General features: G+C 41.3%; 1 protein-coding gene across 2 annotated transcripts in view; it reads right to left on the reverse strand.

Annotated features, from left to right (window-relative positions):
- The window catches only part of LOC126178680 (ribonuclease P/MRP protein subunit POP5), a 142199-nt gene that overhangs the window by 67901 nt on the left and 61950 nt on the right, over positions 1-12348 (reverse strand). For both annotated transcript variants that reach the window (XR_007536570.1, XM_049924551.1), the window contains exon 3: positions 6126-6295. Coding sequence is in view for 1 of the 2 variants with exons in the window: in XM_049924551.1 (XP_049780508.1) it covers positions 6126-6295 (170 nt within the window). In the remaining variant the exon portion in view is untranslated. The remainder of the gene's footprint in view (positions 1-6125; positions 6296-12348) is intronic.

Raw genomic sequence — 12348 nt, forward strand, 5'->3', positions numbered from 1 at the left:
GTTGTAACTATATTGCCAACATCAAAATATGCACAATGTAGTGGTGATTTATTGTTGCTCAACCCAGAATATTAGCTTGCTAACTAAGTGATAATGGTCTAAAAGACATAGGCAACACAACACTGCATAAATAGTTTTGAATGTTAGTATATTTTTAATACATTGCACACAATTGTCTAAATTTCCACCACTTTTGGAGATGATAGCTGTAACACAGATTTTACAATGAGAAGGTTTGCAAATGGATGAATATCTCAGATTGTGATTTTGGAGCTTGGATCGCCATTGCTAATCTGGTCCAACTGATGTTGACTTTTATTCAAAACATACTCTTTAAAAGATACTAATGTGTAAGTAGGATCCAGAACCTGAAAATATCCTTTCATATCTACTGGTAAGGGAGGACACATTTCATGACCACCTCAACTAGAGTTAAATTTTTTCATTCAGTTTAACTCAAAAATAAAATAATTACAGAATCTGGTAGAAGAATCAATTAGAAATAAATATTTTTTCCACAAGCAACAACAACCTGTGTTGTCAACCATGCTGGTGGGGGAATGGAATGCCTTATCACAAAAACTCCTTACCAACCTTGTTGCTGACATGGGAAAATTTTGCCATCCAAGGTGATCGCACATCCTATTAAGAACCATGACTGACCTTTTGTAATTCTCAGGGGATCATCATGAATCATAGTGACTTCTGTGTAATAATTGTCTTTGAATAACAGTGTCATCTCTGTTAATTTAACTGCATACTTCTTTCAGATATCTTCTACACTATACTGTAGCAGTTCTTTCTACATATCATCGAAGTTTCACTGAACTATATTATTTGGCACTTTCATCCTCAAGTTTTGCATGCCAGTGTATTATTGTACAACAAACTATGTTTGATTTGTGAATAAGTACTGCTAAGACTAAAGATTTCTGATCAATCAGGTTTACTTATTGAGCCTCTGAAAGCATATAAAATGCATATAAAATGCACACTGAATAAAAGTTCAGCAAAGGTACTATGGATTTTGTCCCATAACAAACTAACATCATAGTCAGGCCATCAGATCACCACAGCTTAACAGCAGAAACTATGACTAGTTCTTAAATTTTTTCTTGAATCTTCTGCTCCCAGAACTTGAAAAGGAAAGTAATCAGTAACTTTCAAAGTATCACATCAAGAATAAAAATCCGATGATCTGGGAAGGGGCATCTCCACAGTGAGCTAACTTTTAATAAAGGCATGATTTCATTAAGTTTGTTGGACACTACAAAGTTGTATTCAGGAAAGTTGTCTTAGCAGCTTAAACTGGCAATTAATGCAGTCCTACAACCTCACAGAAATAAGATAAAAGCAGTGTGGTCTGTGGTTCAGTCAGAACGAGGAGCCAAAGTCAAAAGTCAAGAGATTTTGAAAATTATATTATAGTTAATCCTGTTCATATATTACATTGTTTCAATGAATTATTCTTAAATGTAACAAGATTAGATGCAGACATGACAATAAGAATATGTCTTTTCAAAAAATCTGAAAAATCACACAGCACAAATGCACAAAATGCAATATTGTCTTTGAAAAACGAAAATTCACATGAAAGAAATGATATACCCACAAATGTAACCAAGGTCATTTATGAGACTATTTCACAACCATCGTCCATTATTATACAAAAACTTTTCACAGACATGGAGGTTTTCCAAACATACTGAGTTAAAACTGTTATTAAAAAAGGGATCGATAAAAGGTATGGAGAATTGCTGCCCTATCTTACTTCTGCCATACCTCTCTAAAGTGTTTAATAAGATTGCACTGAAACAAATTCAAAAAATATCACAATAAATAAAATAATTTTTAACAGCCCATTTGCCATCCAGAAAGGAAAATCAATCAATGAGTTTACTCGCAAGATATGCACCATACAAGATGAGGATTAGAAAGTCACACATTCTGTGATGTGACAAAAACATTTGATTCAATGACTCACTCCTTACTTCTCCAGAAATACCAGATGTATTGACCACAATCTAAACGGGAAGGCACACATAGACAAATTTGGAAATATACTGAATAGTTTAGCATTTGTTTCTGGGGGTAGGGGATCAACAAATGTCACTCACACAACAGCAATTTAAAAAAATAAAATAATCAGAAAGAAGTGAATTGTGAAACACAGGGTATCTTTTTGCCCAGTATTAAAAAAATTAAAAATACTCTCCACACCTTCCTTTACATTTATGAGGTATTGATTTTCTTATTTAGAAAACAACATACACTTAAAACTTCCCATTTCCAAAGCAATTACAGCACTCACTACAGAAAAAACTTTTAAACTTCCTGCACACCATTTAAAACTTTAGGCAATTGTATACCATTTTTGGAGACTCAAAAACTAATAGTGAGTACTGTGTAGCTGTATCACAGTATTGTGTGTAAAATAATGTAAAACTTTTGAGGTACTCTTATAAAAATGTTTTATTATATGAAATTGTGTGTACCGAGGCAAATAAATCATGTTTCACATGCTCACATTGAATCATGTGGTCCCACACAGCATGTAGCACAAGCCAGCAGTGAGAAGTCATATTTAATAATTTTTTGTGTAGACTTGTATTCTTGCTATAGGTTTGTACTCATAATGTACAAGAATTGTCTATTATATTTAATTGAGTTTGATGTCAAAAAGTGGAAATGAACCACTGGTAAAAATGTAAAGGACAGCAAAAGGTGGATAATAATGGATGACTGAAACAAGCCAACAGAGACACAGCACCAGATAGCATCAAATCACTATGTATACTTTATTTACTCGAACCTAAGCCGCACTCGAATCTAAGCCACACCTGAAAAATGAGACTCGAAATCAAGGAAAAAAAATTTTCCTGAACCTAAGCCGCACCTGAAATTTGAGACTCGAAATTCAAGGGGAGAGAAAAATTATAGGCCGCATCTCCAAATCGAAACAAAGTTGGTCCATTGTAATATGAGACACAATTTAGGTCGAATGAATGACGATACAGCTACAGGAGTTTGGTTCGAGTCGTAAGCTTAGCAGTTAAGCTTTACCAGGTAGCCATTGCTATGCGTCAGGCGCTCCATCCGTATTTATACGGGTACCCTTCCTTTTCCATGTGCTTCATATGGTTTGAATTGATAGCTTAGTTTTCTTTGATCTGATAAGTGCAGTTTTCTTTGTTACAGGTTTTTAAGTCACCTTAAGCTGAAAATGCATTACTGTACTGTGTCATGCATTGTTTGTCGCATTCTGATAGTGCATGTTTACGGCCTGTCGCCGCTCGCGGCATGGCTTGCTTTTGTGCGCACTACTGCCGCTTACAATTAAAAAAGAGAGGAATCGTCTCATTAGCGAAACAATGTTAAGAAACTGCTATTTGTTGTTACTTACACTGCTGCTTTCTTTGATAATGATCGACAAGAACCAAATAATAGACTGCGTATGATAGAAGATGTTCTGAACAAGAGTTTAGCGAAAATTTTTCTCCGTTTGAAAATCTTTTCAGGCGCCTCTTTAGTACATTACATTCTATCTCAAAATTAGAGTCATCTTAGATTTAAAAGTCTAGTCAATTGCCGTGCTTCACTTCTGACTGTATCCCTATTAAGCATAAGAATAATACAAATATAAACATGACATGATATGTATATTCTTTCGCGTTTGCTGTTGTCTCACTCTAGTTTCGTAGTTCATTAGGCAGACAGGATTTAAATGAGATAGCAGCAAACATGAAACAATACATGGCAAAATGTTTATATGCGTATTATTCTTATGGTGACGAGAATATTGCATGTGATTCACAATTTATAAAAGTTCCTATCAGCAACCATCTCTTCTCACAGATAGGAAAAAATTCAGAACGTAGAGTTGGCCATAATGACAAACATCCCGAACAGTCTTGCCAGTCGGATTTTCGTAGTACATTGAAATGCTGCTACATTCGAAGATGAACAATACGGAATTTGTATTTACTTCATTGGATAATGTATGAAAATGCAGTGGTCGAAACTCGGGGCGGAGAAAATAGCTCGTCTTCCACCTTTTTTTGTTTTTAATTTATTTTCTGACGCAAAGGTTTTAGCGCCAGTGTAGCGCTACATACATTCAACGGCAGAAGTAAGTTGTGGCGGCACCCACCAACTTTTTTCTGAATTTCCGCTTGCTTTGCACTCGATTCTAAGCCGCAGGCGGTTTTTTGGATACAAAAACCAGAAAAAAAAGTGCGGCTTAGATTCGAGTAAATACGGTAACTGTAGTGTCTAACTGACACTAGAGTATATTACTGATGTCCTCACATACCCCACACACACTTGCATATATGAGTCAGTGATGATCTCACATGCCAACACACTTGAATATATGAGTTATTTCAGCAGGTGTCTTCTCTGTCACGCCTGCTTCACACAATTTCATTAGAAAAAATGACCCACTTGACGTGACAAGTACACATCAATGTACAACAACTGAGGAAAGTGTTTTCATTGTATGAGCCACAGGTTTCATCCAATCTTAACAGTAAGTACATGGATACATGGTATTAACTTCTTGAGGCACTGGATGCAATTAGTGTCCACAAAGCAGGCTGATGGCAACAGTTATTTAATATGATAAATACACAGCCATTTGCTAGAATCACAATATCTCTCAGAACTGAGTGCTTCGAACTATGTTGCACTTTTTTCCCCAGCAACAAATGGAATCTTTCAGCATTATAATACTCCTTGTCATCACAAGCATCGTGTACTCAAATGATAGAGATAATATTGTGGACTTTCACTGTCCTCAGTAACTTCCAAATATACAAGTCTTCAATCTTATTTGATCACTTGACATAACACGCTACTTTTTACAATGAATCTGTTTTATACACAGTATGATTGATCATTTTTCATTACAATACAGTCTCTTCAGCTGATGTAATGAAGATGACAGGGTAAATACCTGCGCACACTTGCACACACAGCTACATCATTCTCCTGACATTGTGTGTTTAAGGGAAAGAGAAAGTTAGGAAGGGGAGAGGAACTTGCACCATTTTTGTGTTTTTTAAAGATGAACTGAACTTTGTAAATCATACAATATACAATTCTTTGATATTTAGTTAGTTACATATTTCATATATCATTTAAATGATTTTTTATTGAAATAGAACGAGCCAGATAATTGCTATTGCTCCATGCTTCCTCTTTATGGTGATGGATGTCTATTCTTGTGCTGTCATTTGTATTTAACACACAATTTACCATTATGGTAAGCATAGAAATCAACATATTACAAAGGCACTGCATAAACATTGTCAATACAAAAAAATATACTAATGTGCAAGCATAAAACAAAAAGTGTTTTTACAAACAAGGTATCAACAGCATCTCTGTTGATCCCACCCGACCTGCCACTCACAGTTACATGAAAGATGGCACTTTTGACTCTCCTGTCAGCTTGCCACCAGTTGAGGCCACCCTTCCATTACTCACTGTCTCCAATGTGGGGCACCATGTGTACACACCACTAGAGGATGTAAATACACATGCCCTCACTGCTTGAGACTTTGTTTGGCAAGCGCATCATTCCAAGCAGCCACAATTCAGAGCTCGCCTCCACATCAAGTTTGCCTATAGGCTTATGGACATAAGTGTGAAACGCTGCAGTGAGGAACATTGTATTGAAGTAGCATGATGCTGCTAAGTATTATTAATATTGAAAGACTTATAAATGTCAGTCAACTTCGAGATCATTTGTTACAATCGTAAATGTTACTATCACCTGTGTATAATTCAGCACCACAGAAGAACCTAAAGCATTCAAAGTTATGTATAAATCAACTATTAAGTGTACATAGTGTAAATAAACAGATTAATGAGTTATCTTTTTGTAGATGTCTGCTTGCATTTACTGGCCACCTCAGCTACACATACAACATATTCATCAATTATTTCCATAAATTTCTTATAAACAATGTGAAAAATGTGTTTCTTTCCAGTGAATCAACTTTGCACTAATGTTAATATCAGTAATTCTACCAAAACAAGTCAGAAGCACTTTAACAAAAAAATACATGTGCTCTTAAAGTCTAATCTGTATCAAATTTACTCCAGAAAATGTTTACACTCACCCGAACAAAACGGTAACACTGTTGCAGCATAGCGCCAACATACAGAGTGTGCAGAGTTATTTGGTGGCCACTGACGTCATTCATCATAGGAAGTGTACTGGCAACAAGGCGATGAGGACCATGTCGAGTCCGAATCATAGCAATGCGTGTCCACTTGTTACAGTATTTTGCTATCGGGAAACAAATTTCACAATCATCATCATCATCTAATAGGGTTATTATTTTGTGTGTTCATTAGTTAGAACAATTTTTAAACAAAACATTCTCAATATTTTTGCTAAACCAATCAAAGTTTCACAATCATGTTTTTTTTAACCAATTACAAATCCATTCTCTCTTGATGGAAATGGTGAGTACAATACTAAAATGCTAAAATACAAACTACATCTTTTATGGCTAGAATAACAATTGTTATTTCACTGTGTATGGGATAAGAATTCTGCTCTCCTCTGAAGTTAAATGTCTCTTACATCTACGAGACCTTCCCTTACAACCTCTTAAACAAAAATATAGTGGTTTGGTTTGGTTTTGCTTTAGGGTGCAAACAACAACTGGGGTCATATGCGCCCAACTAAAACTACAGAACATGAAGACAGAGAGGAGTTAAAAAATGACTATACATCAGTCGCAATTGGCATAAGGCACATGGAGAAAGGGCTACAAAAGACACCATACACAAATGGAGGTCCAAAACTAAAAATTAAGTGGCCTTCACCATACTGCTTTGACGGATAAAAAGTAAAACATGGTCGACAGCCCATGCGTCATTTGATAAAACAGCCAATAACTCAGACAGCAAACCCAAGCACGAACGTAAATAGGCGTTCCACCAGGAAGTGGCATACAGTTAAAACTAGGGCGCAATGTGTACAAAGTGGTGGGGTAGCACCACTTATCGAATGACGATGTCTAAAAAGGCAGTACCCAATACGCAGCCTAGTTAAAATGACCTCCTACCAGCGGGAGGGCCGAGAGGTGGTCATCCAAGCTGTTGGGAGAGCCTTTATAAGCCGGAGCTTCTTCCTGTGAAGGGAGGACATTTGGCGATGCCAAAGGGGCACCACCTCCTGACAGACGCAAAGATCGTCAGAGGGAATATAGGACCTAAATGTAAGAGGATTGCAGCCAGCCTTGGCAGCAGCCTTGTTTCCTGGCAGAGTGACATGACCAGGAACCCACATAAATATCACACTGGCTCCGCCAAGAGTGAGCAAGTGACAGTTCTACTGAACCTGCTGCACTATGGGATGGGTGGTGTACAGCGCACATAGACTTTGAAGGGCACTGAGTGAGTCTGCGCAGAGGACACAACTGAAAAGTCTGTGTCACAGGATACACACCGTGGCCTGATACAGGGCAAAGAGCTTGGCTGTAAATACTGAGCAGTGTGGCAGAAGCCGATATCAAAAGACATGGGTGCCAGTGATGACGGCACACCCGACCCCACAGTCATGCCGAAAGCCATTCAGTGTATACAAGGGTACTATCACAAAGTTCCATGCAAAGATTGAGATACCAAAGACGACAGAGCAAGGCTGGAGTACTGTCCTTAGGAAGCGAATGAAGGCCAAGGTTAAAATAGGCAGCTTCATGAAGCCAAGGTGGTGAAGGGTTCACACCCAGAGAGAAAGTTGCAGGTAGTGTAAAGTTAAGCCACCGTATCAAGTGCTGCAAGTGGACTCCAGGAGGTACCAGAGAAGAGGGACACCCCTTACTGGCAATCAGAGGGATCATTGAAGAAGGAGGCATAGGATGGGTAGTCACGCATGGCAGACAAATGGCATGCATACCTGCTGAGAAGAAAGTCACGGCGGTAGGACAGTGGTAGTTCAGTGGCTTCAGCATACAGACTCTCAACCGAGCTAGTGTAAAAAGCACCAGTGGATAGTGGATAGTGTTGAGGTAGCGTAACAGGGATGGATGAGCAGATGCATAAACAAAGCACCTATAGTTGAGTTTCTAACGGACAAGGGACCGGTACATACTGAGGAGGGTGGTTCGATCAGCACCCCAGGAAGTACCATTGAGGACACAAAGGACACTGAGGAACCGTGTACAGTAGGCTGCCAGGTAAGACACATGGGAGGACCAAGAGAGTTTCCTATTGGGCATGAGCCCCAGGAATTTTGTAGTTTCAATGAATGGAGAGGCAACAGGCCCAAGATGTAAAGATGGTGGGTGAAAGCAAATGTGTCACAATAAATTCATACACATGGTTTTGTCAGTGGAAAAGTGAAAGCCATTGTCGATGCTCCAGGAGTGAAGACGATCAAGACATCGCTGAAGAAGCCACTCAGGGAGACAAGTCCATGGAGAATTGCAATTGATGGCAAAATAGTCAACAAAAAGGGAGCCGGATGTGCCCAGCGGAAAGACAGGCCATTATAGGATTAATGGCAATAGCAAAGAGGACGACGCTCAATACGGAGCCCTAAGGCACACCATTTTCCTGGATAAAGGTGTCCAACTATGCAGAACCCACAAGCACCTTCAGAACATGGTCTTTTAAAAATTCCTGAAGGAAACAGGGCAGGCAGCCATGGAGGCCCCATGTGTAAAGAGTACGGGGCATACCAGTTCTCCAGCAGGTGTTGCAGGCGTTCTCCAAATCGAAAAACATGGCCACAGCCTGGGATTTTTGCAGAAAACCATTCATGACATGGGTGGACAAAGTAACGAAATGGTCAACTGCAGAATGCCGCGCTCAAAATCCACACTGTTCATTCATCAGTAAATTACGAGACTCAAGCCACCATACCCACCAGGCATGAATCATACATTCCATCACCTTGCAAATGCAGCTGGTGAGATAGAAGGGGTGGTAGCTAGAAGGAAGATTTTTGTCCTTACCGGGCTTAGGTAGGGGTATGACGGTGGCTTTACACTAACATCTGGGAAATGTGCCCTCTGCCCAGATGCAGAAAGTGTTTGCCCACAAGAGAAAGGTGCTGCAACATCTGTCTGGCCCTTGGTTGAAGGATTGGGATCAAGTGAGAGCATGATCTAGCTCCCTCACAATAAAGGCAGCATTGTAGCACTCACGATTCGGAGAAGGGAAGGTTATTGCCTGAGCCTCCTCCACTCGGTTCCAATTGAGGAATACAGGGTGTTAGTGGGAAGAGCTTGAAATGTTCGCAAAAAGGCAGCCCAAGGTGTTGGAGATAGCAATAGGGTCCATGACGATATCGTCTGCTAATGTCAGGCTGAAAATTGGGGAATGGATCTTGGTTCCAGAGAGCCATCGGAGGTTGGCCCATACAACAGAGGAAGGGGTGGAACTGTTAAAAGAACTAGTGAATGAAATCCAGCTAGCCTTTTTGCTATCCCGAAGAACGCGATGACACTTTGCATGCATCTGTTTTTAGTGAAAGCAGTTTAACATCGTAGGATGATGGTTAAAAAGGCAGAGAGCACATCTCCATGTGAAAATTGCATCATGGCATGCTTCAGTCCACCAAGGGACTGGGACATGACATGGTAAAGATGAAGTGCAAGGAATGGAACATTCTGCACCAGTAAGGGTAATGTTTGTGAGATATTCCACCTGGTCATCACAACTGGGGAAATCTTGTTCTTTGAAGATTGTCAGGGAGGAGTAAAGCCACCTGTCAGCCTCAGTAAGCTGTCATTTGGATGTGCACGCAGTTGGGGGAGGAGTCAGTAAACGGATAGCACACAGGAAATGGTAGCTCGTGTAGGTGTCAGTAAGAATGGACCACTCAAGACGATGGGCAAGCTGGGCAGCGCAGAAAGATAGGTCCAAATGGTAATAGGCGAGCAAGGAGTCAGAAAGGAAAATGGGTGCTCCAGTGTTAAGGCAGAAGAGGTTAAGTTGGTTAAGAAGATCAGCCATGAGGACACCTCCCTGACAGGTCCTGGGAGAACTTCAAAAGGGATGATGCACATTAAAAACACAGAGTAGCACAAATGGGGGAGGTAGCTGGTAAATAAGGTGAGGGAAGTCTGCCCTCGTGACATCAAATGACTGAGGGACATAAATGGTACAGAGGGAAACATCAGGTGGGGAAGGAAAAGGCAAACTGCAACAGCTTGAAGACGGGTAGTCAGGAAGTTGGGTTGACTATGAACATCATCCTGTATGAGCAGCATGACGCCCCCATGAGATGGAATGCCAACCTCAGGGTCAAAATGAACCAGGAATAAATGTGAAAGCTCAAAGCAGTCGAGAGGGTACAATTTTGTTTCCTAAAGTCAGAGTACAAGGGGACGCTGCGATGCTAAAAGCAGCCGTAAATCCGCTACGTGGGAACGAAGGCCATGAACGTTCCACTGGAGGAGAGTGATTATGAGGAAGAGATATAAGGATTTCACCTCGGCCGTTGCTGAGTGACAGCCTGTGAACAGTCGTTGTTACAGGGCACAGACACAGGATGATCCTGCTCCATGGGGTCCTCGAAAGCAGCAGCTTGCGTGAGGTGTCAGTCTGTGGAGTCCCAACGCTGAGAAACAGTTGGTGGTGTACACTGGTGACATGGAGGGCAGCCGGGCTAAGGTATCGTGTGGCAACACCATCAAAGAGGATCTTTGAGTTGGCAAAGGAGAAGACCATTTGCCTTTAGTGGACTTCTTTGAGCCTTTCCAATTAGGAGAGGAATACTCGGGTGTTCTTTGGCTGGATGGACATAGGAAGTCTTCACAGGAGTACTCCTTTGTCCTTTTCGGCACAGCGGTAGTGTAGCTGGTGGTTTCGCTTCTTGAGGCAAGAGTTTGATGGCTTGTTGCACAGCTGGACAGGGGGATGGTGATGCTACCTTGACACTGGGTGATGTTAACTGAATTTGAGGTTGCATGTCTGCATGGCCATGTCCTTCATGGCGCGAGGTGTAACAAGAACAGAACTATAGGTGCCAGACAGGAGAACGCACAGTTTGCAACTAGCCAATAAGTTGCGAGCGACTGGGTAAGGCACTTTTTCCTTTACCCGGACCTCTTGGACAGCCCGCTGATCAAGATACATGGGACAATCCCGAGCGGAGGCAGCATGGCTACCTTAGCAGCTGATACAGTGTGAAGGAGGAGGCAGACAATCGCCCTCGTGCACATCCCTACCACAGGTTACAGATTTGGCTGGGTGTAGACAAGACATTCTAGTGTGGTTGAAACGATGACACTGGTAGCAGTGCATCAGCTTCGGAATATACAATACAACTGTGATAATTTCATAGCCTGCTTTGATCTTGGACAGAAGCATCACTCTATCAAAGGTGAGAAAAAGTGTGTGGGTGGGCACTAAGGAGGATTCTACCTTTTTCATACCCGATGGATGGCAATGACACCCTTATCAGAGAGGTAAGATTGGATTTCGGCCTCGGTTAGACTGTTGAGCAGCCTAGTGTAAGTAACACCATGGAAAGAATTCAAAGTTCTATGAGCGTCGACACAAACAGGACAGCCGTGGAGAAGTGCGAGACAGCAAGCACACGTTGTGCTTAAGAACCAGTAGTAGTCCCCAAAACCAAAGTGCCATTCCGTGAACAAGAGCAGGATTTCACAGGGCCAGCAATTGCATCAACACCTTTCTGAATAATAAATGGATTTATCATGGCGAAGGACTGGCCGTCTTCAGTAAGTGAGACCACAAATAACCGTGGTGCAGTGGTAAGGCTCTTTGAATTGATAGCCTCATTATATTTACTTTTTGTAGACGTTGATTGGGAAGACGATTGACTCATAGCAAGAAAATCCCCCATGATTGCCAGCATCTCCAATGGCGCCCTCCTTCCAACTGGGGGCCCCTTTCACAAGAGAGCGCACCTGCCTTAGGTGATTGTTCACACATCCCGAGCAACTGACAAAGGGACCAATCAGTAATTTGGGAAGGTAGTAGCTCAGTCAATCACCCCTTCCTCCGCCTGGCCTGTACCAGGGGGTTATGTGCAAACCCTACCTGTTAACCCGGGGCTCGGAATTACGTGTTACCCAGTCACCTGTTACACATCAGATGCATGGGTCAGCCTTCAGGAGCACACAGGGAGGAAGAAGAAAAAGAGAAACCTCAAATGTTGCATCAGAGGAATGAGAGGTGAAGCGAAACAGAGAAAGAAGAAGGGAACGTGAAACAGTGATGAGACTGTTCTTATGTCAATGACAGACAATGCCGAACATTCCCAGTAACACCTCAGACATGTTCCCCAAGAGAGGAGAAAAAGAATAGCAAGAGGATAGACATGCAACACAGAAGGGAAAAGAGGCTGCAAAGGCT

This window comes from Schistocerca cancellata, chromosome 1 (genome assembly GCF_023864275.1).
Source record: "Schistocerca cancellata isolate TAMUIC-IGC-003103 chromosome 1, iqSchCanc2.1, whole genome shotgun sequence".
Taxonomy (NCBI): domain Eukaryota; kingdom Metazoa; phylum Arthropoda; class Insecta; order Orthoptera; family Acrididae; genus Schistocerca; species Schistocerca cancellata.